The 23,695-nt window shown below is 43.9% G+C and overlaps 2 protein-coding genes across 4 annotated transcripts; both read right to left on the bottom strand.

The window, feature by feature from the left end:
- Nucleotides 1-1,506: 1,506 nt before the first annotated feature.
- LOC308235627 (zinc finger protein 773-like) lies at nucleotides 1,507-17,410 on the bottom strand. Of its 3 annotated transcripts, none has more exons than XM_080644637.1 (4): nucleotides 17,122-17,392; nucleotides 15,378-15,504; nucleotides 14,585-14,631; nucleotides 1,513-5,252 (listed from the first exon to the last, which is right to left on the bottom strand). In XM_080644637.1, the coding sequence occupies exons 1-4, from the start codon at nucleotides 17,152-17,154 to the stop codon at nucleotides 5,211-5,213; spliced, it is 249 nt and encodes an 82-aa protein (XP_080500763.1). In that variant the 5' UTR covers nucleotides 17,155-17,392; the 3' UTR covers nucleotides 1,513-5,210. The 3 variants fall into 3 exon arrangements, with proteins under 3 accessions (XP_080500762.1, XP_080500763.1, XP_080500764.1); XM_080644638.1 differs by having other exon boundaries at nucleotides 1,513-5,249; XM_080644636.1 differs by lacking the exon at nucleotides 14,585-14,631 and having other exon boundaries at nucleotides 1,507-5,267; nucleotides 17,122-17,410.
- Nucleotides 17,411-23,269: 5,859 nt separating this feature from the next.
- On the bottom strand, nucleotides 23,270-23,695 carry LOC308235695 (large ribosomal subunit protein eL32-like; the record flags this gene model as incomplete). Its single annotated transcript, XM_080644732.1, has 1 exon — nucleotides 23,270-23,695. Exon 1 carries the CDS (start codon nucleotides 23,675-23,677, stop codon nucleotides 23,270-23,272), a length of 408 nt encoding a protein of 135 aa, XP_080500858.1. The 5' UTR covers nucleotides 23,678-23,695.

The raw sequence follows: 23,695 nt of genomic DNA, 5'->3' as shown, positions 1-23,695 counted from the left end.
GCTGCGCGCAAGTCTAATCAGCCAGCACACCTTTGAAATTCTTAGGGTGTCCCTGCACGTCAGATCAAAAAGGGTTGCTTTTTAGAGAGCCCTTCTGTTAGCAGCTCTGAGGACCCCTTTCCACATTCATGGATCACGCCAGCCCCAACAGCCACGGATTTTTCTAGGCACAGACTTCCCTGGTCCTCCAGCTCCCACAAAACGCGCGTTCCTCTCTCCAGCCGGGACCAGCGACCTCACCTTATCCCAGGCGAAATCTGACCTTTCCGTGGTGGAGTGTAGAGCTCCTCTGAATCCGTGTGTTTGCACCAATTGGGGACCAATGTTCTGGGGCTCGCAGCTGTTCCGTGGGTGCCACAGTTGTGGATTCTCAGGCTTCCAATAAGCTCCACTTTCCCGATCAAGATGGCGCAAACTCGTCGGAGCCCGTACCTCCAGAAGGGGACCCAGCTGCAGTGGGGACTCCCGGGTCAGGGGAACCCCGTCTAGCAGTCACCCACCTTCTTCTGCAGTTTAGCTGTCACTTAACTTGCCAAAAACACTCCTCGTGCGACCCTCAGCTGTTCTTTCTTTCTGCTCCGGGACAAGGCTCGGAACATGTCTGTCTATTCCACCGCCATTTTTCAAAGCTCAATAAAATATATTTAAAAAAAAAAATGCTTTCCTCACTAATCAAGGTGGAATCCCTCAGGCTTCCTGCAACACTACCAACCACAAGTCCTTCCCTGTGAAGGTAGTACAGCGGGAAGAATTCGGACTTCAGGAAAGAAGGGAGCAGTGGAAACAGACCAACCCTCCCCAGGACAGCAACTACCCGGGAAATTGAAAAGTAAAGCAGTACCACAGTCTACACGGGAGGACACAGCACACCCTGGGAGATGGGGCCTGGGAAATTGCAAAGCCAAGCCCAGGTCACTGGTGAGAGTGAGGGTCTTACCCTGCAAGGATAGAAGTTCAAAGTTCTCCAGCATGACATTCAGGTACAGCTGTCTCTGATGCTGAGATAGAATCATTTATCAGCTACCTCCTGTATGCTCCACACTCCGGATCTAGCCGAGGCACAGGCTTCCTCCCTGACTGTGAATGGAATCGTAACTTCCTAATTTACATGCATAAACTAGAAGCTTAGTGAACAAAATTCATGCACTCAGGGGGATCCCTCAGCCCAGGCTGTGCCCTCTTGTAGTCCGGGAGACCTCGGGGAATGTTGGACCACAAAGGTAAATAACACTATATCCATATAAAGAATTATACAGAGTCCTAACTGGTTTTCCTCAGTGGATAGAGTGTCTGCCTGAGGAAGGGGTCCCAGGTTTGATTCCGGTCAAGTGCATGTACCTTGGTTGTGGGCACAACCCCAGTGGGGGATGGGCAGGAGGCAGCTGATCGATGTTTCTCTCTCATCCATGTTCCTAGCTCTCTATTTATTCCCCTTCCTCTATGTAAAAAATCAATAAAATATATAATTAAAAAATAAAAATAAAAAAGAATTATACAGAAATGTTTGTACCAGCTTTATTAGCAATAACCAAATATTTATTAAAATGGACATGATGGTGATATATACAAACATATGAATATCCACCACAGCCCTAGCCAGTTTGGCTCTGGATAGGGCATAGGCCTGCAGACCAAAGGCTCCTGGGATTGATTCCAGCGAAAGGCACGTATCTTGGTTGAAGACTCCTTCCCAGCCCGGGCCATCCATGGTCACAGCTGATGCAGGAGGCAACCGATCGATGTGTTTCCTTCACATCAATATTTTTCTCTGTCTTTCCCTCTCTCTTCCACTCTCCAAAGAATCAATGGAAAAATATCCTCGGGTGAGGATTAACAACAACAACAAAAAGAATATTAAAAAAAAAAAAAGATGAGTTACCAATGTATCTTTTAAAAATCTCCAAGAATTTATAAAATAACAATTAAAGCTCAAAAATACTTAGAAAAAGCCAAGTTCTTTATTAAGAACAGCAAACAGATTAAACGAGGTCATGAAGCAACTACACAGTCACAGATATGATCTGTATTGAGGGTAAAGATGTTTTTAGTTTCAAGCACATGTCAAGATTTATGAAACACTACACTTATACATGCAATTTACTCATTACAGCTGTTAAAAGAATGGTTCAAGATAAAAGAAATATACTTTCAGCTATTTTGCAATAGGTTGGGCAACTCAAGATTCAATTCACATACTTATGCCCTCTGAGCAAGTCTCATCTCAGTGACAGAAAATGTAACAAACAATGAAGAACTTTCACCCAAACCCACTGGAATGCTGACTGGGTCACAAAAGCCACATCTCCAGCCTAAAGACACCCTTTCTTTTCCTCTTAGTTTTGCTGCCAGAGCACCAATGGCTCCGATGGAGCATCTGAGAAGCTACAGGAAGCCACAAACCTCTTGATTGTAATCAATGACAATGACCGCTGTACAGAAGATAAACATGCTGGGAGTTCCTCAGATCTGTGTACACACCGCTACTGTAGTCTTCTCCTCAAAAAAATTTCTGGGTGCAGGTTTAGATGAAGACCATTCCATCTAATGGGCTGCAGTCTGGTCAAACAACAATTAGGTCAGTATTTCTGCAGTGAAAGGGTTTCTCCTCACTGCAATGGTCCTGCAACCAGTGACCATCACCCATGGAATTGAAGGCATTAGGGCACATATCCCTCTGCAAGACCTGGGCAGGAGGTTCCCTTCAAATGTTAGCATCCCCTGAAAACAAGCAAAAATTCACGCCACTCCCAGACATACTTGAGGTTGTCACAGCATCCCCCTCTTTGGAGTGATCTCTGTGTCTCAAAGCATCCATCTTCACATGAGGACTAGAGTCCACAGTGTTTCCTAGGAAAATTATGGGAAACAATGTAAATTTGCCAAAAACTACTGAGCTAATTTCTGCACCACAGTCTTCCCTCAAGGACAAAAATGTTGGAGACCACAAGGACAAAAATGTTGGAGACCACATAAAAGTTTTTCACATTACCATACTTGGAGACCCAGATCTCCTTACAAACTAACACACACAGTAAATAGAACACCAAGATTAAAGAAGTGTTAGGAAAAGGCCTTCATTATTTTGCAAACAAAGAGACCGGAGACTGGCAGTTGAAGACTTAGGCACTCAATAAATTCATCACTGGCATCTAGGGAAAGTGTGTTCCTGAAAATAGCAGTCCCTCTACAACATTATGTTTACTGGGGCCAACAGTAATCAGTCCTTTGTGCCAACTCATGACAGGGAAACAAGTAAGAACTAAGGGCTCAGGTATTCCTAATTTTCTTCAACAAATTAGACAACAGAGTTAGCTTCGCTAGGCACATGAGGATGGTGATTGATGCCTTCTGTAGGGATCTTATAGGTGGTTCAGGCGATATACCTTCAACAACAGAAATATGCAGTGACATAGATCTGGCAGAACATCTCCGTATGTTAGGAAGTGCAACATAACTACATGGTGTTTCAACATAAGCAAACACACACAACAGCAAAAACAATTACGGGAACTTTACATAATATAGGTGAGTACCTGTACGAGATACAATTCAGAAAACTGAGGATTCACAAATTTTCTTGTACTATTGTTAAGTCCTATCTAAGAAACAACATTTCCTACACATCTAAGAAATTTCTCACATTTGGACACTTATATGCAAAGTGAATTTAGAAATATGCCTGAGACATACCTCACATTAATTACACTCATAATGGCTTTCTCCAGTGTGAACTCTCTGATGATATTGGAGACCACTCCTCCATCTAAAAGATTTCCCACATTCACTGCATTTATAAGGCTTTTCTCCTGTGTGAACTCTCTGATGACTATGAAGGTGACTGCTACTGGTAAAAGATTTCCCACATTCATTGCATTTATAAGGCTTTTCTCCTGTGTGAACTCTCTGATGTCTACAAAGGTTGGTTTTAGTAATAAAACTTCTCCCACATTCACTGCATTGATAAGGCTTTTCTCCTGTGTGAATTCTCTGATGAAACTGAAAACCATTTCTACTTGTAAAAGACTTTCCACATTCAACACATTTATACGGATTTTCTCCAGTATGAACTCTTTGATGACAACGAAGGGGAGTCCTCCATCTAAAACATTTCCCACAGTCACTGCATTTATAAGGCTTTTCTCCTGTATGAACTCTCTGATGCCTACGAAGGTGAGGGATAGCGAGAAAAGATTTCCCACATTCACTGCATTGATAAGGCTTTTCTCCTGTGTGAATTCTCTGATGATATTGAAAACCATTGCTACTTGTAAAAAACTTTCCACATTCACTGCAGTGATAAGGCCTTTCTCCAGTGTGCACTCTCTGAGGACAAGAATCTTTAGTGCTACTGGTGTAAGCGTTTCCAAATTTACTACATTTATAAGGCTCTTCTCCAGTGTGACCTGTCTCATGACAATGAAGGTTACTGCTATCGGTAAAAGATTTCCCACACTCATTGTACTCATAAGGCCTTTCCATTGTGTGAACTCTCTGATCATAATGGAGGGCAATGCTACTGGTAAAAACTTTTCCACATTCACTGCGCTCATAAGGCCTTTGTCCAGTGTGCAAAGCTTCATGATCACCTAGGCTTTTACTACTGCTAAAAGCTTTCCCATATTCATTCCATTGATAAGGTCTTTCTCCAGGTTGACGTTGCTGTTGATCATGAAAGCTAGAAAATTTCGTTAAATATTGTCCACATTCAGAGTAAACAAAACAGTGACTTCCTACATGCACATCCTTTTCCGGAATAAAATTGTGGTTGCAACTAATGTCTTTCTTGCATTCTTTTCTGTTGTAATAATTGTTTTTCCTTTGAAATATCATTCCACACTTCGCAACAGCATTTGGACTGTCCGTGGACATAGTAGCCTTTAGGTGGAGGTGTCCGGACGCAGTAAGGACACCCTGCCCAACATCCCCGTATGTGAAATGATTCTGGGACACATTGAAATTGCAGCTGTTTGCAAGTGAGGTCCTGTCCACACTTCTAATAAAAGTCTTCTCTCTCACATGCTGTTGGTGAACTTTTACACTGAAGAAAAACCATTTTGTACATCCCCCGCACCTCAACGGTATCTGTCCATATTCTGTTCCCTGAAGCTCAGTCAAATGGAAAATGTTTCTGAAGACTAGCCCACAACTCTCACAGGGGTGGCTCTTCTGGGAAGACAAGGCTGCCTTCGGATTCCTTGCCTGTGACACTGTTACAGAAACGTTCTCTTTAGTGGGTGCATCCACATTCTCTGCTCCACAGCAGCAACCTGAATAAAAGGAAACGCTGGTGAGGTACGTGTTGATCTTATGAAAACAGAATGTCTTCACCACAAATATTTATGTGTCATGACTAGGCCTGATTGCATAGAACCATTTTCAAGACCAATGAGGTAGATACTGAGGAAATATATAACGTGGCCCCACAAGTCAGTCGATGATGAAAAGCTCACCAAGAAAGGACAGAAGCACAGGATGGGACAGAAAGAAGAGAGGAAGGCTCTACTCATTGTTCTTGCACAAACGGCTTCCTCTAGGAGCTTACATGCGGGCCATGTGAGTCTGTGTAGAATAATTTAAAGCTGCTCAAAGCCATAAAACTTGACTGTATTAGAGCACATGATGTTCATCATCAATATAATAACACAAGTGCACTCCAAGGTGCTGCAGGCATGGACCAACATTGGAATGCAGTAAAGAGCGACCTGTGAAAGAGGCAGAGGTGCAAAGTCCAGAGAGGTTAAGGTTATATGTGAGGTGGGAAACCAAGTAGAAATGATCGCTATTAGAACTGAATAGTAGGCAAAGTATCAACATAAGCACAAACAAGCATAACTGGGTGAGGAATGGGCAACTGGAATCAAACACTGGGTTTCCAGCTATGAATGTAACAAAGGCCAGCCGAGAATTCCTCCCTAAGGACTGCTGACCAAGGCAAGACTGCCTGTGGGTCCACTGTGTCATTCATAAAGTTGTGTTTCTTCTTTGATGCACAAATGATTCTTCTACTTAAATTCCATTAGAGCCACTGCATGGGATAAACGATGCAAATCTTCAAAGAAAAACAGAAATGGTGGATGGTCAACAGTGTGGTAGAACAACAAAGTGTAAATGAGATCACAAGACAAAAGACCTATGTGTGTGACACCAGCAAGATGGCAGGATCAGAGAAATGAGCATCTTTCCCCACCCCAGTGTAAGTAGACAGCTATCCATGAACAAATACCCCATTAGAAATGTGAATAAGAATACCTTGAAGACAAACAGTATTCCAGAACACAAATAAAGAACTCTACAGAAAGGATGACTGGAAAAGATTGGGTGAATAAACATATTTGAAAATATGTACAGTCAAAAACAAGAGTCAGAGTTACCTCCAGCAGCCACCTTGCTTCTGCTGTCATTGACCCTAGTGGCCTGTTTTCAAAAAAGATTGAAATTTTTGTGTTTAAAGACCACAGAATGGTTGGCAAGTATGGCTCAGTTGGTTGGAACATCGTCCTGTGTACCAAAGGGTGGAGGATTCAATTCCCAGGCAAGGCACATATTAGTATGTGGGTTCCATTTCCAGTTAGCTTGTGTGCAGAAAGCAGCCTATATATATTTCTCCCTCACACTGATGTTTCTTTCTCTCCCTCCCTCCCTCTCTCTCCCCCACACTCACTTACTCTCTGTCTCTCTCTCTCTCATTATTCATTTTTCTTTCTTTCTTTTTTTTTTAAATATATTTTATTCATTTTTTACAGAGAGGAAGGGAGAGGGATAGAGAGTCAGAAATATCGATGAGAGAGAAACATCAATCAGCTGCCTCCTGCACATGCCCCACTGGGGATGTGCCCGCAACCAAGGTACATGCCCTTGACCAGAATCGAACCTGGGACCCTTGAGTCCGCAGGCGGACGCTCTATCCACTGAGCCAAACCGGTTAGGGATCATTATTCATTTTTCTATCTATCCTTCTCTTCCTCTATGAAATCAAAAAATATATTTTAAAAGTAAATAATTTAAAGAATAAATAAATAGCCCTGGCCCGTGTCACTAAGTGCTGAGAGTGCCTGTCTGTACACAGGAAGGTCATGCTTTCCATTCCCAGTAAAGGGCAGGTACATGGCTTTCAGGTCTGATCCCGACTCTTAGATCAGGCACCTGTGGGAGGCAATCAATTGATGTTTCTTTCTCTCTCTCTGCCTCTCCTCTATCTCCCTTTCCCTTACTCTCTCTCTCTAAGAAAAAAACAATCAATGGAAAAAAATATTTTCACTATTCAGGTGAAGATAAAAGAAGAATAAAGTATTGAATTAAGAAAAGTTACGGGAGAGGAGATCCAAGATGGCGGTGTAGGCAAAGGCTTATACTCGCTGCTTCCCACCACCACATCAAAATTACAACTAAAATACTGAACAACCATCACACAGAACTGCTGGAAAGCTAGCTACAATGAACTCTAACGACTAGAGAAGTAAAGAAGAAAGCACACTGAGATGGTAGGAGGTACTAAGGCACGTAAGGTGCTGGTCCTATACCCACAGGGGCCACTTTTTTAATTCAGAGGGAGGTTGTCTCTGCAGAGGTCACGTGGAGGAGCAAGAGGTCCCAGTACAATACCAGATGTACAGTCCAGGGTCCCAGAGCGGTAAAAAAAATGTCCCTACTGGCAGTAAGAACTTCGGTCTGTAAAAACCAGAGCAGACTGGGGCTGAGTGATAGAGGCTACAGGAGTTCAAGCTGCTCTTTTTTTTTATATATATATATTTTATTGATTTTTTACAGAGAGGAAGAGAGAGGGATAGAGAGTCAGAAACATTGATGAGAGAGAAACATCAATCAGCTGCCTCCTGCACACTCCCCACTGGGGATGTGCCCGCAACCAAGGTACATGCCCTTGACCAGAATCGAACTTGGGACCCTTCAGTCCGTAGGCCAGCGCTCTGTCCACTGAGCCAAACCAGTCAGGGCACAAGCTGCTCTTCTTACAATGCCAGCACCACCAACTGAACTTACAAGATCCCCCTTCCTTGGAGCTCCAGTACCGGAGGAGCTCCAGTATCAGGCGAGGCTCGGGAGGGCGGGGCGCAAGGGGCATAACAAGATACATATGAGGAAAAACGGGACTGTATAGCATTGGGGCAGAAACTCAAGAGAGGCTTTCTTCCAGACACAGGTGCTCTCAGGGATCATTGTTCCTATACTGAGACCTGGTTGCAGGCCTGACTGGCAGGCATTTCTGTTTCCTCTGCCCTAGTGATTTCCTGACACCTCACCCCATCCAATTTATTTTTTTAAAATACATTTTATTGATTTTAGAGAGGAAGGGAGAGAGAGATAGAAGAAACATCACAGAGAGAATCACTGATAAGTTGCCTCCTGCATGCCCCCCACTGGGGATTGAGCCCGCAACCCAGGCATGTGACCTTAGCCGGAATGGAACCTGCGACCCTTCAATCCACAGGCCCACGCTCTATCCATTGAGCCAAACCAGCTAGGGCCCCATCCAATTTAAAAGCCCACCCAAGCTCTGTGCAGCAGCGTTTGTGTATGAATGGCCTGTCTTTGCTCAGGCTAAAACCTGTCAAGCAAGTTCCATTTGGGTCAGGGAGCCACAAATCTATCAATAAAAGGACCAAGAAGCAGCACCAGCACTAGCTTTCCCTGCTTTACAGAAGGGCCTCATCGGGGCACTTCCAAACCCGATACAGAGAGGAGAATCTGCAGATCTCTCTGAGATGCTGCTGGGTGGCTCCAGGAAGACCTGCCTGAATCCAAGAGCCAATGTACCCAGTGGTCAGTGTCATACCACATCAGGTTACAACTCTTCACATCCATAAGCAACACAGTCAAGGAGCAGACTCACTAAGCAACAAAGCCCCACTGAAGCAAGTCCTGCTCCATAGGGGTGTCTCCTACACAGCAGCTCTCCCACTAAGGTCGCAGTGGCCCGATAGATGCTAAAATCCACAACAAAATTCTGGCAAATCGAATCCAGCATTACATTAGAAAGATCATACACCGTGACCAAGTGGGATGAAAGGATGGTACAATATCTGAAAATCAATAAACATGATACATCACATAAACAAATTCAAAGACCAAAATCACATAGTCATATGAACAAATGCAGAAAAAGCATTTAACAAACTACAGCACCTTTTCTTGATAAAAACTCTCAGCAAAGTGGGAGTATAAGGACATACCTCAACATAATAAAATCCTTATATGACAAACCTACAGCCAACATCAGACTGAATGGGCAAAAACTAAAACCATTTTCCCTAAGAACAGGAACAAGACAGGGATGACCACTTTCACCACTCCTGTTCAACATAGTACCAGAGGAAGTGTTAGTCACAGTGATCAGACAAGAAGAAATCAAAGGCAACAAGATTGGAAAAGAAGAAGTAAAACTATCATTATTCACTGATGACATGATATTATACAAAGAAAACCCTAAAGACTCCATCAAAAAACTACTAAATATAATAAACACAGTCAGCAATGTAGCAGGATACAAATTTAACAGCCAGAATTCTATGGCTTTTTATACACCAATAATCAACTCACAGAAAGAGAAACAAACAATGCTATCTACACTGCACCAAAAAAATTACGACACCTAGGGATAAACTTAACTAAGGAAGTAAAAGACCTGTACTCCGAAAACTACACGATGTTAAAAAAGACATAGAAGAAGACATAAACAAATGGAAGAATATACCGCGTTCATGGATTGGTAGAATCAACATCATTAAAATGTCCACACTACCCAAAGCAATCTATAGATTCAATGCAATCCCAATTAAGATACCAAGGGCCTATTTCACACACCTAGAACAAACTCTCCAAAAATTCATATGGAATATATAAAAAAAGAAAAAAACGAGGAGACGCAGCAATCTTTTTTTTTTTTTTTTTTTTTATATATATATATTTTATTGAATTTTTACAGAGAGGAAGGGAGAGGGATAGAGAGTTAGAAACATCGATGAGAGAGAGACATCGATCAGCTGCCTCCTGCACACCCCCTACTGGGGATGTGCCCGCAACCAAGGTACATGCCCTTGACCGGAATCGAACCCGGGACCCTTCAATCCGCAGGCCGACGCTCTATCCACTGAGCCAAACCGGTTTCGGCAAAGACGCAGCAATCTTGAGAAAGAAGAACAAAGTTGGAGGGATCAATATACCAGATACCAACCGACAGTACAAAAATGCCTGGTACTGGCACAACAACAGACATAGAACAATGCAACAGAACTCACAACCCAGAAATCGGCCCAAGCCATTATGCTCAATATGTGACAGAGGAGGCAACGGCATACAATGGAGTCAAGACAGCCTTTTCATTAAGTGGTGTTGGGAAAATTGGACAGATACATGCAAAAGAATGAAACTAGACCACCAACTTACACCACACACAAAAATAAACTCAAAATGGATGAAGGACTTCAACGTAAGTCGTGATACCATAAAAATCTTAGAACAACCAACAGGCATCAAAACATTAGACATATGTCCTAGCAATATCTTTATTGATACAGCTCCGAGGGGAATAGAAAGTAAGGAAAAAAGAAACAAATGGCACTACATCAAAACAAAAAGCTTCTGCACAGCAAAAGAAAACATCAACAAAAAACAAGAAAGACCACCGCATGGGAGAACATATTTGCCAATTACATTTCTGATAAGGGTTTAATCTCCAAAATTTAAAGAGAACTCATATACCTTAACAAATGAAAGATAAATGATCCAATTAAAAAAATGGGCAAAGGACCTAAATGGACACTTTTCGAAAGAGGACATACAGATGGCAGAGAGAAATATGAAAACATGCTCCAAGTCACTAATCACCTGAGAGATGCAAATAAAAACGACAAAGAGGTATCATTGCACACCTTTCAGAATGGCTATCATCAACAAATCAACAAAGGGCAAGTGCTGGCAAGGATGTTGAGAAAAAGGAAACCTCGCGCACTTCTGGTGGGAATACAGACTGGTGCATCCACTTAGTAGACAGTATGAAGTTTCCTCAAAAAGTTACAAATGGAATTCCCATATAACCCAGTCATCCCACTATTAGGACTATATCCCAAGAAACTAAAAACACCTATCAGAAAAGAGATATGCACCCCTATGTTCATAGCAGCAAAATTTATAATACCTAAGAGATACGGAAACAGCATAAGTGCCCATCAGCAGATGAGTAGATTAGAAAACTGTGGTACATCTACACAATGGAATACTACGCTGTTATAAAAAAGAAGGTACTTTTACCATTAGCAATAACATGCATGGAACTGGAGAGCAATTTGCTAAGTGAAATCAGTCAGTCGGAGAAAGATAAATATCACATGATCTCACTCATAGGTTGGATATAATGATCAATATAATTTAATGCACAAGAATAGATCCAGAGACAAATGGCAGGAGAGGAGGTGTTAGAGTGCATAAAGGACTTGTATACATGCATAGTAGTGTAACCAATGGACACAGACACTGGGGCTGTGGGGGCTTGCCTGGGGTGGGAATGGCTGCGAGCGGGGGTGCGGGGGGGAGGGAGGGTCAAGCAGAGGAAAAAGTTGACATGTGTTGAACTTTAGACAATAAATAAATTAATAAAAAGATAAACTGGTACATTTAAAAAATGGGCAAAGGACTTAAACAGACACTTTTTAAAAGAGGACGTAAAGAAGGCCAAGAGACATATGAAAACATGCCCAAAGTCACTAATCATCTGAGACGTGCAAATCAAAGCGACATTGAGATACCATCTCACACCTGTCAGGATGGCTATCATCAACAAATCAACAAACAACAAGTGCTTGCGATGATGTGGAGAAAAAGGGACCCTTGTGCATGGCAGGTGGGAATGCAGACTGGTGCAGACACAGTGGAAAATAGCATGGAGTTTCCTCAAAAAATTAAAAATGAACTCCCATTTGACCCAGTAATCCCACTTCTAGGAATATATCCAAAGAAATCAGAAACACCAATCACAAAAAACATATACAACCCTATGTTCATAGTAGCACAATTTATGATAGCTAAGATTTGGAAACAGCCCGAGTGACCATCAGCAGATGAGTGGATTAAAAAACTGTGGTACATCTACAACAGTGGTTCTCAACCTTCCTAATGCCGCGACCCTTTAATACAGTTCCTCATGTTGTGGTGACCCCCAACCCATAAAATTATTTTCGGTGCTACTACATAACTGTAATTTTACTACTGTTATGAATCATAATGTCAATATCTTATATGCAGGATGTCTTAGGCAACCTTGTGAAAGGGTCGTTCGACCCCCAAAGGGGTCGTGACCCACAGGTTGAGAACCGTTGATCTACACAATGGAATACTATGCTACTGTAAAAAAGAAGGAACTCTTACCATTTGCAACAGCATGGAGAAAGACAAATATCACAGAATATCACTCATTTGTGGGCAATGTGGGAAAAAGAAGATATATGTAATACAATTATGTAATACTTTAAAAAATAAAGAATTTTTTAAAAATAAATATGTTTAGCCCTCACTGGTTTGGCTCAGTGGATAGATCATTGGCCTGCGGACTCAAGGGTCCCAGGTTCGATTCTGGTTAAGGGCATGTACCTTGGTTGCAGGCACATACCCAGTAGAGAGTGTGCAGGAGGCAGCTGATCAATGTTTCTCTCCCATCGATGTTTCTAAGTCTCTATCCCTCTCCCTTCCTCTCTGTAAAAAAAAAACAACAAACAAAACAATAAAATATATTTAAAAAAAAAGAAATATCGCCAAAACCAGTTTGGCTCGGTAAATAGAGCGTCGCCCTGCGGGCTGGGGGCTCCCGGGTTCGATTCTGGTCAGGGGCATGTGCCTTGGTTGGGAGCACATCCCCAGTAGGAGGTGTGCAGGAGGCAGCTGATCGATGTTTCTCTCTCATCTATGTTTCTAACTCTCTATTCCTCTACCTTCCTCTCTGTAAAATATCAATAAAATATATTTAAAAAAAAAAAAAGAAATATGGTGAAATATCCATAGTACACAATGGAATCTACAGATTAAATGCAATCCTAAGAATAATTCCTAGGTTATTTTACAAAGAAATGAAAACAGAATCTTGAAATGTATGAAATTAAAAAACTCGAAAAGCAAAAGAAATCTCGAAAGAAAACAAAGCGCATGACATCACACTTTCCGACTTCAATTTTTTTGAAAATATATTTTATTGATATTTTGCAGAGAGGAAGGGAGAAAGATAGAGAGCTAGAAAAATCGATGAGAGAGAAACATCGATCAGCTGCCTCCTGCACACCTCCCACTGGGGATGTGCCCGCAACCAAGGTACATGCCCTTGACCGGAATCGAACCCGGGACCCTTCAGTCCGCAGGACAACGCTCTATCCACTGAGCCAAACTGGTTTCGGCCTGACTTCAATTTATTACAGAGAGAAAACAAGCAAACAGTGTATTACTGGAGAAACAAAGAAAATGCATCAACAGAACAGAACAGAAAACACAGAAATAAAACCAGGCACATACTTTCAAGTAATCTCTGAGAAAGCTGCAAGACACAGAAGAAAAGAAAGATAATTTCTTCAAAGAATGGTGCTGCTAATAATCAATACTCCCATGTAAAACAAGAATACTGGACACCGCTGATAAAATTTAACTCAATCTACATTAAATGTCAGCGCTAAAACGTAAAACTACTCGGGACAACTAGAGAAAAAGTTTTAGAGATTTGTTATGGACAGGATTTTCTTTTTTTAAAAATAATATATTTCGCCAAAACAGGTTTGGCTCAGTGGATACAGCGTCGGCCTGCGGACTGATAGGTCCCAGGTTCGATTCCGGTCAAGGGCACGTGACTTGGTTGCGGGCACATCCCCAGTACTAGGTGTGCAGGAGGTAGCTGATCAATGTTTCTCTCTCATTGATGTTTCTAACTCTCTATCCCTCTTCCTTCCTCTCTGTAAAAAATCAATAAAATATATTTTAAAAAAAATAAAAATAGCCCTGACCGGTTTGGCTCAGTGGATAGAGCGTCGGCCTGTGGACTGAAAGGTCTCAGGCTCGATTCCGGTCAAGGGCATGTACCTTGGTTGCGGGCACATCCCCCATAGAGGGTGTGCAGGAGGCAGCTGATCGATGTTTCTAACTCTCTATTCCTCTCCCTTCCTCTCTGTAAAAAATCAATAAAATACATATTAAAAAATAAATAAATAAATAAATAAATAAATAAAAATAAAAATAAAAAAATAAAAATAATATATTTCATTGAATTTCTACAGAGTGGAAGGGAGAGGGAGGGAGAGTTGGAAACATCGATAAGAGAGAAACATCTATCAGCTGCCTCCTGCACATCACAACCAAGGTACATGCCCTTGTCCAGAATTGAACCTGGGACCCTTGAGTCCACAGGCTGAGGCTCTATTCACTGAGCCAAACCGGTCAGGGCTTAGACAGGATTTCCTGAATGTGACCCCAAACACCAGACAAAATAGACAAAACAAACAGTCCAGATTGCAACAAATAAAGAAAAACAGCTTCTTCCCAGCACAATTGCAATAAACAAAATGAAAGGAAAGTAAATCTAGAGGATGGAAGAAAATACCTGCAAATCATATGACGGAACGGCTTGGAGACACTGTGGATTCAGCTCTGATCAGCACAATAAAGAGAATACTGAGATACAGACAGAAATTAACACAAACAGTTGGAGTTCCCACGGAATAATAAAGGAATGTTAATACTGCACTGCAGGCTAATAACAATGCAGTGACTGTCTGAAAAGCAAACTCTATAGAATTTCATTAAAAACACTTTATTGCAAAGCACTAGTAACAACCATCTGAGTTTCTTAGAAACATGGTGGCACTAGACCTGCTGAACGCAGGGTTGCCAAAACCATGGACTTTGTAGAAAAGCGGGTGCTTGGGAACAATATCTGCAAAGAACAATTAAGCACATGCAACGATATGTGTTCCTGTATGTCATAACAATTAATATATAAAACATACAAGGTCGTCAAAAGAATCTTTAACCAAAAAATAGTTACTAACCAGGACAAGGATGTAGACACAATTATTCAAAAAATAGGTACAAATGACCAACAGGAATATAGAAAATGCTTTCCTCACTGATCAAGGTGGAATCCCTCAGGATTCCTGAAACACTACCAACCACAAGTCCTTCCCTGTGAATGTAGTACAGCGGAAGAATTGGGACTTCAGGAAAGAAGGGAGCAGTGGAAACAGACCAACCCTCCCCAGGACAGCAACTACCCAGGAAACTGGAAAATCAAGCAGAACCACAGTCTACACGGGAGGACACAGCACACCCTGGGAGATGGGGCCTGGGAAATCGCAAAGCCAAGCCCAGGTCACTGGTGAGAGTGATGGTCTTACCAAGCGAGAATAGAAGTTCAAAGTTCTCCAGCATCACATTCAGGTACAGCTGTCTCTGACCCTCATCAAGGAGGCTCCATTCCTCCCTGGAGAAGTACAGGGCAATGTCCTCAAAGGTCACGCCAACCTGTCAGAATTAAGACAATTGACACAGGAGCTATGTCTCTCTGAGAACCAGTAATTGTACTCCTTACACATCTTCACTGTCCCCCCCCCCCCCGCCCCCGCCACGGCAACCTCCTCCAGGGCACCCGGTTAGTGTGGACACCGGGCCCTAATGCCAGTGCAGGCTGCTCTCTCATCACAGTCCCATTTACTCACTGGGATTGCCCTCAGCAGAGCAGCTGGGTTGGGTAGGAAGGATTGAGGAGGGGAGGGTAGAGAGCAATGCCATTTAAGGTCTGGGCGATGCCTGCAGGGCCTCAGCCTTCCTGCCAAGCAACACCACTGCAGTCTCCTAGGTCAGTGGTCAGCAAAATGCGGCTTGCGAGCCACATGGGGCTCTTTGGCCCTTGAGTTTTTAGCAAAGCCAGCTTAGGAGTACCCTAATTAAGTTAATAACAATGTACCTACCTATATAGTTTAAGTTTAAAAAATTTGGCTCTCAAAAGAAATTTCAGTCATTGTACTGTTGGTATTGGGCTCTGCTGACTAATTAGTTTGCCGACCAGTGTCCTAGATCATGTGTCCAAGACAATGCCAGGCGAGCATTTATGCTTCGCCTTTAAGTCCCCACACCAGGTCCCAGGGACCATCAGCTCACACTTCCTCCAGATGTGCCTACCACTGTGTAATGTTTATCCTCTTCCCATTTTCAGACCCAGGTTCACTCCCTCAGCTCTGCCCCCTTCCTGCTCCAATGCCACTGGATCTCGCTGGACTCACCCATGAACTTGGCACATGGCATGTAGAGAGCTTGTCTTCCAGCCGGGTCCAGGACCACCCCAGGCCTCTGATGGACCCCACAGCCCAGAAAGCCCCGAATGAGTCTGTGATGTCCTCCCTGCAGCCTCTGATCTGTCCGCCAATCCTCACAGCCCACACCCTCAGGGGAACCTCAGATGCAAGTCACCCCTGTCCACTTGAAGCATCCACCTTATAGAAACACTGCTGTTTGAAATTTTAACCCTGCTATTTGGCTTCTGTAAATGCTCGTTTGCTTAAATAATAAGGGAAATAAGACTACTCCCACTTCAGAGAGGCCATTAAACCTTTCCAGGACGAAGTTATCAGCGCTGGCACCAGGCCAAGCCTTTGGTTGAGGTCTTAAGTCCCCAGCACATAGGGGCTCTTTAAGAACTTGCAAAGGGAGTGGGGTGGGGTGGGGGCAATGGTAAGATATGTACACATATAATATCTTAATTTAAAAAATTGAAAAAAAAAAATAAACTTGCAAAGGGGGCCGGATATATCCCATATTTGGGAGACAAAGAAGGTAAAAACATAAATACGGAAAGTTCCTCCATGTTGGGGTCCAGAATTTGAGACACATTTTCCTCTGGGCCCACGCGTAATAATAATAAATGTAACTCCATCCTCTACGTGCTGTTGGTTCTTCTCCAGATTTCTGTCACACACCCTGCCCTCCACTTGCTGTGTCCTCAGAAGACACAACACTCCTCTCCCCTCCTCCTTCCTCACGGTCCTCCACGCAAAACTGAGCTGGAGGACCTGACAGATGCCGCACCCGGGCTGTGGTGTTCCGTGTGAGGAGGCGGTGAGGGCCTGGGCGACAGGAACTCACCTCAGCGAAGCTCCGCAGCGCGGGCGCCGCCATCGCACTCTGTGGGCTGAGTCGGGCAGGAGCGGCGGGAGGTGACGCCGCTGCAGGAAAGGCGGTCCCTGTCGCGGCCCTGGTGTAGGTCCGGGTGGCGACTCCGAGCTTCAATCCCCAGTGTGAGCTGTGAGCACCACGGGAGGCTCCGACCAAAGGCTGTGAGGCGGGGAACACCACTCTCCACCTTCTCCACGGGACGCTGCGACTGGGAAAACCTGCCGCCTGAGGTGGAAATCTGAGAACAGGATCTCTCTCCAGGACTACCGGTCCCGCCCTACAGAAGCGCCCAAACGGAAATGCCTGCTCTGAGCCCCCATTGGCTCAGCCTCCTGGCATTCCATGCGTGTCCTTCTGGGTAATGTAGTTCCTAGGCTCCAAGGCCAGGATCCCATTCTGAGAGTGGATTTAGAGGCTGATAGGCCAAGACCACACCAAGTAAACTAAGTGTCCTCTAGCGCCTTCAGGGAGGTGATTCCCAGCGCAAGTTTGTTTCTCCTGCACCTGCTGGCTTCCTTTAGCGGCAGGTTTTGCATGTCTTTCTTCAAGACCTGCTCCTCCTGAATGGCAGGCATTGGTTCTTCATTCAGGACCTTTGGCACATGTCTCCTTCAGGACAAATGTGGGTTGCAGAGGTTGCTCAGTTGTCTAACTCTTGTTTAACTCGATCTAACCTGTCTCCATTGAATCCATAGTACAAAGTTAATGTCACAAAACAGACACTTATATTTCGGAGCATCTGCTTCTGATGCCATCCAAAGTGTCAGCTCTGCCTGGGCTGCAGTGTGGATAAGATGGCCCAGAGACATATGAAAAAATGCTTAAAGTGACTGGTCATCAGAGCGATGTAAGTTAAAGCAACAATTAGTTATCACCCACCACGGTCAGAATGGCTGCCATCAACAAAGGACAAGCGCTGTGGAGGATGTGGAAAAAAGGGAACCCGAGTACACTTATGGTGGGAATGTAAACTGGTACACCCATTATGGAAATCAGTATGAACTTTCATAAAAAAAAATTTTAAATGGAACTGCCATTTGTTCCATATTGGGATGGAGTGTGAGATGTCAGAAGGGAAGTCAGGTGAGGATAAAATAAAAAGTAAAAACATCCTGGGGTCAGAATTAAGCACACACTCACACACACACACACACACACAGTAAAAACCAAGTTACCTAAGCATTGAGCATTTTCTTCTATTCTCTGAAAACAACAGGAAAGCTCTAGCTTGCCGTGTTCTGGGTCTGCTCAAAATTGTTTTTATAAATCTGTCTTCAGTCTGATGTGTACCTGGAAATGCTGATAATCCTCCATGCAATTTTCTCCTTCTTGCCCAGTTATTGTGAGAATTAAAAGAGAAAATGCTCAAAAATCTAACCTTGGAATCCTGGTAACTAAGTAAGGGTCATCAATCGTCTGCATGTCACATTGATCTAAATGAGATTCAGGGAGCTCACTTGAGTCCACTGGATATTCCCAGGTGGGGTGCACCACAATGAGACTTGAGTGTAAACAGCACCTGCCTCCTGCAGCAGAGTCAGTGGCTTCTTATAGGTCCCATTTCTCACTAAAATGCTCCCAAAGACAAAGGTGCTTGTGGACATCGGGGGAGTGAGAAGTGCCTGGCCTGGGAATGTCTCTGCAGGCAGAGGCTGGGGTGCCAGGAGAAGGAGAGAAACATCAATAATGAAAGAGAATCATTGATCAGCTGCCTCCTGCATTCCCCATACTAGGGGATGTACCCGGGGGTGCAGGTATATGCCCTTATAGGGAATGGAACTATGAACTCCTGGATCTTAGGTCCATGTGGAACCACTGGGCCATGCTGGCTGGGCTATGTTCATTCATGTTTCTAACTCCCTCTCCCTGTCCCTTGCTCTATGAAATCAATAAAAGTGATTTAAAAATCAATGAAAAGATTTACTAAAAAGTAAAAAATATCAAAACATTATTTCAATACAAAAATACCTTTATTTCCTAAAGCAAAAAAGGTACAAAGTGAGTAAAATTGCAATATCCATCTTTGTTTTTCCAATATCTTTTAAAAAGTATTTTCATATAAAAAATATGGAATGCTTCACGAATTTGTTTGATATCCTTGCACAGGGGCCATGCTAATCTTCTCTGTATCGTTCCAATTTTAGTATATGTGCTGCTGAAGCAAGCATCCACTGTGTTTTTGTTAAAGAAAATTGCCTCTATAAATCAACAAAGGACCAGTGCTCAGTTTTCTTGAGATATTAATGTTTATTGCATGTAACATATGTAAGATTGTTTTTCTTGAAATAATAAGCAAAAATCTATATGTATAAAAGCCAAGCAAACAAACAGCAGAATGACCAGAACGACCGGTGGCCATGAAGCACACTGCAGCAGCCAACTGCCCTCAGCCCCTCCCCCCAGCCGCCCTCACCCCCATAAGCAACCCCCACCCTGATCACTGAAGTGTGACCTTCAGTGACTCTAAGTAAGTAAACACTCTCCAGTCGTCATAGACCAGGAACTGAATGAACAGTGATCAGGAGGAAAACTGCTCAGGGTCTGGACCATCAAGCAGGTGTCCAGGAGAGGTGCACAGCACAACCACCATCTTCCTGTGTTCTCTCTCCACTGCTTACTACCAAAGAGAGCAGCCACATCAAACCACAGCCTCTCTTTCGAGGGTTTGTCAGTATGGAACTAAACTGTAGCACCTGTCTCGGGAGAGACTTAGAAGCTGTAAGTGTCCCTGACAGTAAAGTGCCTTTGAAGCTTCAACTCATCAGAGAGCCAACAGCAAACGTGTATATAACCTGCAAAGATCTTTAATGCTAATAACTCACCCTGACCGGACCCACCCCTGTGTGTGACCCATCTGGAAGGCCCCCCCACCCAATTGGGGGCAGAGCTGGCCGACCAATTGCCCGTGGCCCCTCCCCCTATCAGCCCCGTCCACCCTGATCCGGGGCAGACAGCCAGACCCAACCCATGCACGTATTTGTGCACCAGGCCTCTGGTATATATATATATATCCTACCTAATGAAAGAGTAATATGCAAATTGATCATCATTCCAAGACATAAGATGGCTTCCTCCATGTGGTCAAAGATGGCTGCCCCCATGTGGACACAAGATGGCCACCACAAGATGGCCTGCAAGGGAGAGCAGTTGTGGGCAGTTAGGAATGACCTGGCCAGGGGAGGAGGGCAGTTGGGGGTGACCAGGCCTGCAGGGGAGGGCAGTTGGGGCAGACCAGGCAAGCAAGGAAGGACAGTTGGGGGGGGACCCAGGCCTGCAGGGGAGGGCAGTTTGTGGGGTCCAAGCCTGCAGGGAAGGACAGTTGCGGGGGACCAGGCCTGCACAAGTGGGTAGTATGGGGGACTAGGCCTACAGGGGAGGGCAGTTGTGGGGGGGTCCAATCCTGCAGGGGAGGACAGTTGGGGGGGACCAGGACAGCAGGGGAGGGTAGTTGTGGGTACCCAGGCCTGCAGGGGAGGGCAGTTGGAGGGGGACCAGGCCTGCAGGGGAGGGCAGTTGTGGGTGATCAGGCTAACAGGGAGGGCAGTTAGGGGTGACCAGGCCAGCAGAGGAGGGCAGTTGTGGGGGGGGGGGGACTGGGCCTGCAGGGGAGGACTGTTGGGATGGGACCAGGACAGCAGGGTAAGGCTGTTGGGCAGGACCAGGCCAGCAGAGGAGGGTAGTTGGGGGAGACCAGGCCAGCAGGGAAGAGTAGTTATGGAGGGGAACAGACCTACAGGGGAGGACAGTTGGGGCGGGGACCCAGGCCCTCAGGGGAGGGCAGTTGGGGGAGGACCAGGCCTGCAGGGGAGGGCAGTTGGGGGCAACCAGACAAGCAGGGGAGGGCAGTTAGGGGCAATCAGGCCGGCCAGGCAGCAGTTAGGCGTCGATCAGGCTGGCAGGGGAGTGCTAAGGGGGTGATCAGGCTGGCAGGCAGAAGCAGTTAGGGGTAATCAGGCAGAAGCAGGTGAGCAGTTTGGAGCCAGCAGTCCTGGATTATGAGAGGGATGTCCAACCTGATCCCAGTGGGGACCAGGCCTAAGGGGTCCCAGATTAGAGAGGGTGCAGGCTGGGCTTAGGGACAAACCCCCACCGCTCGGGCATGAATATCATGCACCGGGTCTCTAGCGTGTGTGTGTGTGTGTGTGTGTGTGTGTGTGTGTGTGTGTGTGTATAACATTGCCAAAACTCATAGTACATTAGGCAAAACATATAAGATGTTTTAACAAAGATACAGATTCAACAAATGCACTTCTGAGAAATAGCTCCCCATAAATTCCTCAATAAAATACAAACAACATTGAGGTAGAATGACAAAATTATGGAATATCCATTTATATATCTATATAAGATGTCAATATGCTAAGTGTCCAACAATCTGGGTAATGACGTCCAGTAGTGACACCGGGCTTCCTCTCCCTGGCAACGACTAGCCTCAGGTGGAAACACTTTACACTGTAACCCAATGTCTGTGATTCGTTTTCCTGAGCCTCATCTCATTTGATCCTCACAGAAGTCCTGGAGTAGGTAGATAGCACACTCAGTGGAATCCTATTTTCTTTTCATTAGCCAGAAAACAGAAATTTAGAAAGCTTAGAAAGTTGACCCGACTGAAAAGAAGTAAGAATTGGTGGATCTTGAAAATGACTTCAGGTTTTTCCACTGCACAGAATATAGTCAAACACTGCTGTAGTTAAATATTTTACCCTTTGTTCTCCCTTTGTGATCTACAATAAGAATGTGCTTTGTATTGATGTTTACTGCTGTGTTGCTGACAATTACCTGAAAGAGAGGTTGGGGTGCTTCACTGGGCTGGAGAACGTTTAGCCACATCAGAAACCAGGTCTAATTAAGCAAATTTATTCTATATGTATAAAAGGCTAAGCTGAGTCGGGCATGCACGATATATATAAAGCTCTCACTGGTGCCAATCGTACGCGTGTGTTTCAATCTGTCATTTTCCATCGTGAATTTGGTTGTTTTTGTTGACATTCTAAAGCTGAAAGAAAGCAGCGGCGGTGCATGGAAGTAAGAATGGCGATTAAATTCGATGATAATAATAGGGATCCGGGTAGATATAATTATTCCCATGTAACCATAGTTGCCGTCATATTCAGAAACGAAGATGGAGGACCTCCTCTTGAAAAGGACTTGCTCATTCATTATAAACCAGATCCCAATTATCCATGTGCCAGTAAAATGAAACAAATCAGTATCCTGTTTCCGACATTAGATGCAATGACGTATCCTATTCTTTTCCCACATGGTGAAAAAGACTGGAGAATGAATATTGCATTAGGACTCAGAGACGACAGTGTAATCGAGAAAAATATTAGATTCAATGGATGATGCTGAAAGGGAAGCTTTCCCATCAAATTCCTTAAAAAAGTATTACTCCTTCGGCAATGCTGTGTCATAAATTAGAATTGGAAGTAGGTGCAATCATCCTGCTACTGAGAATCTTCGGCAATGCTGTGTCATAAATTAGAATTGGAAGTAGGTGCAATCATCCTGCTACTGAGAATCTCAATAGTAAACGGGGTCTTTGTAAGGATACTAGATTTATTATTGAAAGATTGTGACCTAACATACTCAAAGCTGAAGTATTAACAGGATCTGCAGAGGAGAGCTTTTTCTGATTCCAGGAATTGATTTGTCCCCATCTGACACTGGCTTCAGTGTCAGATGGGGACAAATAAGTTTAATCAATTTAGAATTTGAATAAGTTTAATAAGTTAGAATAAATTTAATCAATTTATCAGTCATTGTTTTTTATCAATATTGTCTTTATATCATGTTTTTCTTTTTATAGCATGTTTTTGTTCTTTATATATCCTTTTTACTATATTATGTTATTGTTTATTTATTAATCAATTTATATATTATTTTCATGTACAGTTTACTATTTTTCTTTCATCTCTGACACTTCTATTATAGAGAAAGAGGGAACAGCGATATGAAAATATTTCTTCTAATTAATTTTCTTTCAACAGGCACAAATTCATGCACTGGGCCACTATGTTTGTGTGTGTGTGTGTGTGTGTGTGTGTGTGTGTGTGTGTGTGTGTTTGGCAGAATTGTATGATTTTACTAACACAAATACAATGTGCACACTATCTGTCTATTCATTTTCTTCGCTGCGCAGCCTGGCATTGGGATTGGTGACTCTGATGGCCAGCTGGGCTGCTCTTTCCACAATGGCTTTGCGGTTCTTTGAGGAGACGTTGTGAGCAATCTCAGCACAGTGAGATTTATTGCACATCAGCAGCACTTCAAGCTCCTTGACGTTATGGACCAGAAACTTCCGAAAGCCACTGGGCAGCATGTGCTTTGTGTTCTTGTTGCTCCCATAACCAATGCTGGGCATCAAGATCTGGCCCTTGAATCTGCTATGCATCCTATTGTCAATGCCTCTGGGTTTCCGCCAGTTCCGCTTAATTTTGACATATGGGTCTGACTGGTGCCGAATGAACTTCTTGGTCCTCTTATTAACAATCTTGGGTTTCACGAGGGGTCTGAGGGCAGCCATGGTGCCGAGTAGGAGATG

This window comes from Plecotus auritus, assembly GCF_963455305.1.
Source record: "Plecotus auritus genome assembly, chromosome: 10".
NCBI lineage: Eukaryota > Metazoa > Chordata > Mammalia > Chiroptera > Vespertilionidae > Plecotus > Plecotus auritus.
This window is presented reverse-complemented; position numbering and strand designations above follow the sequence as displayed.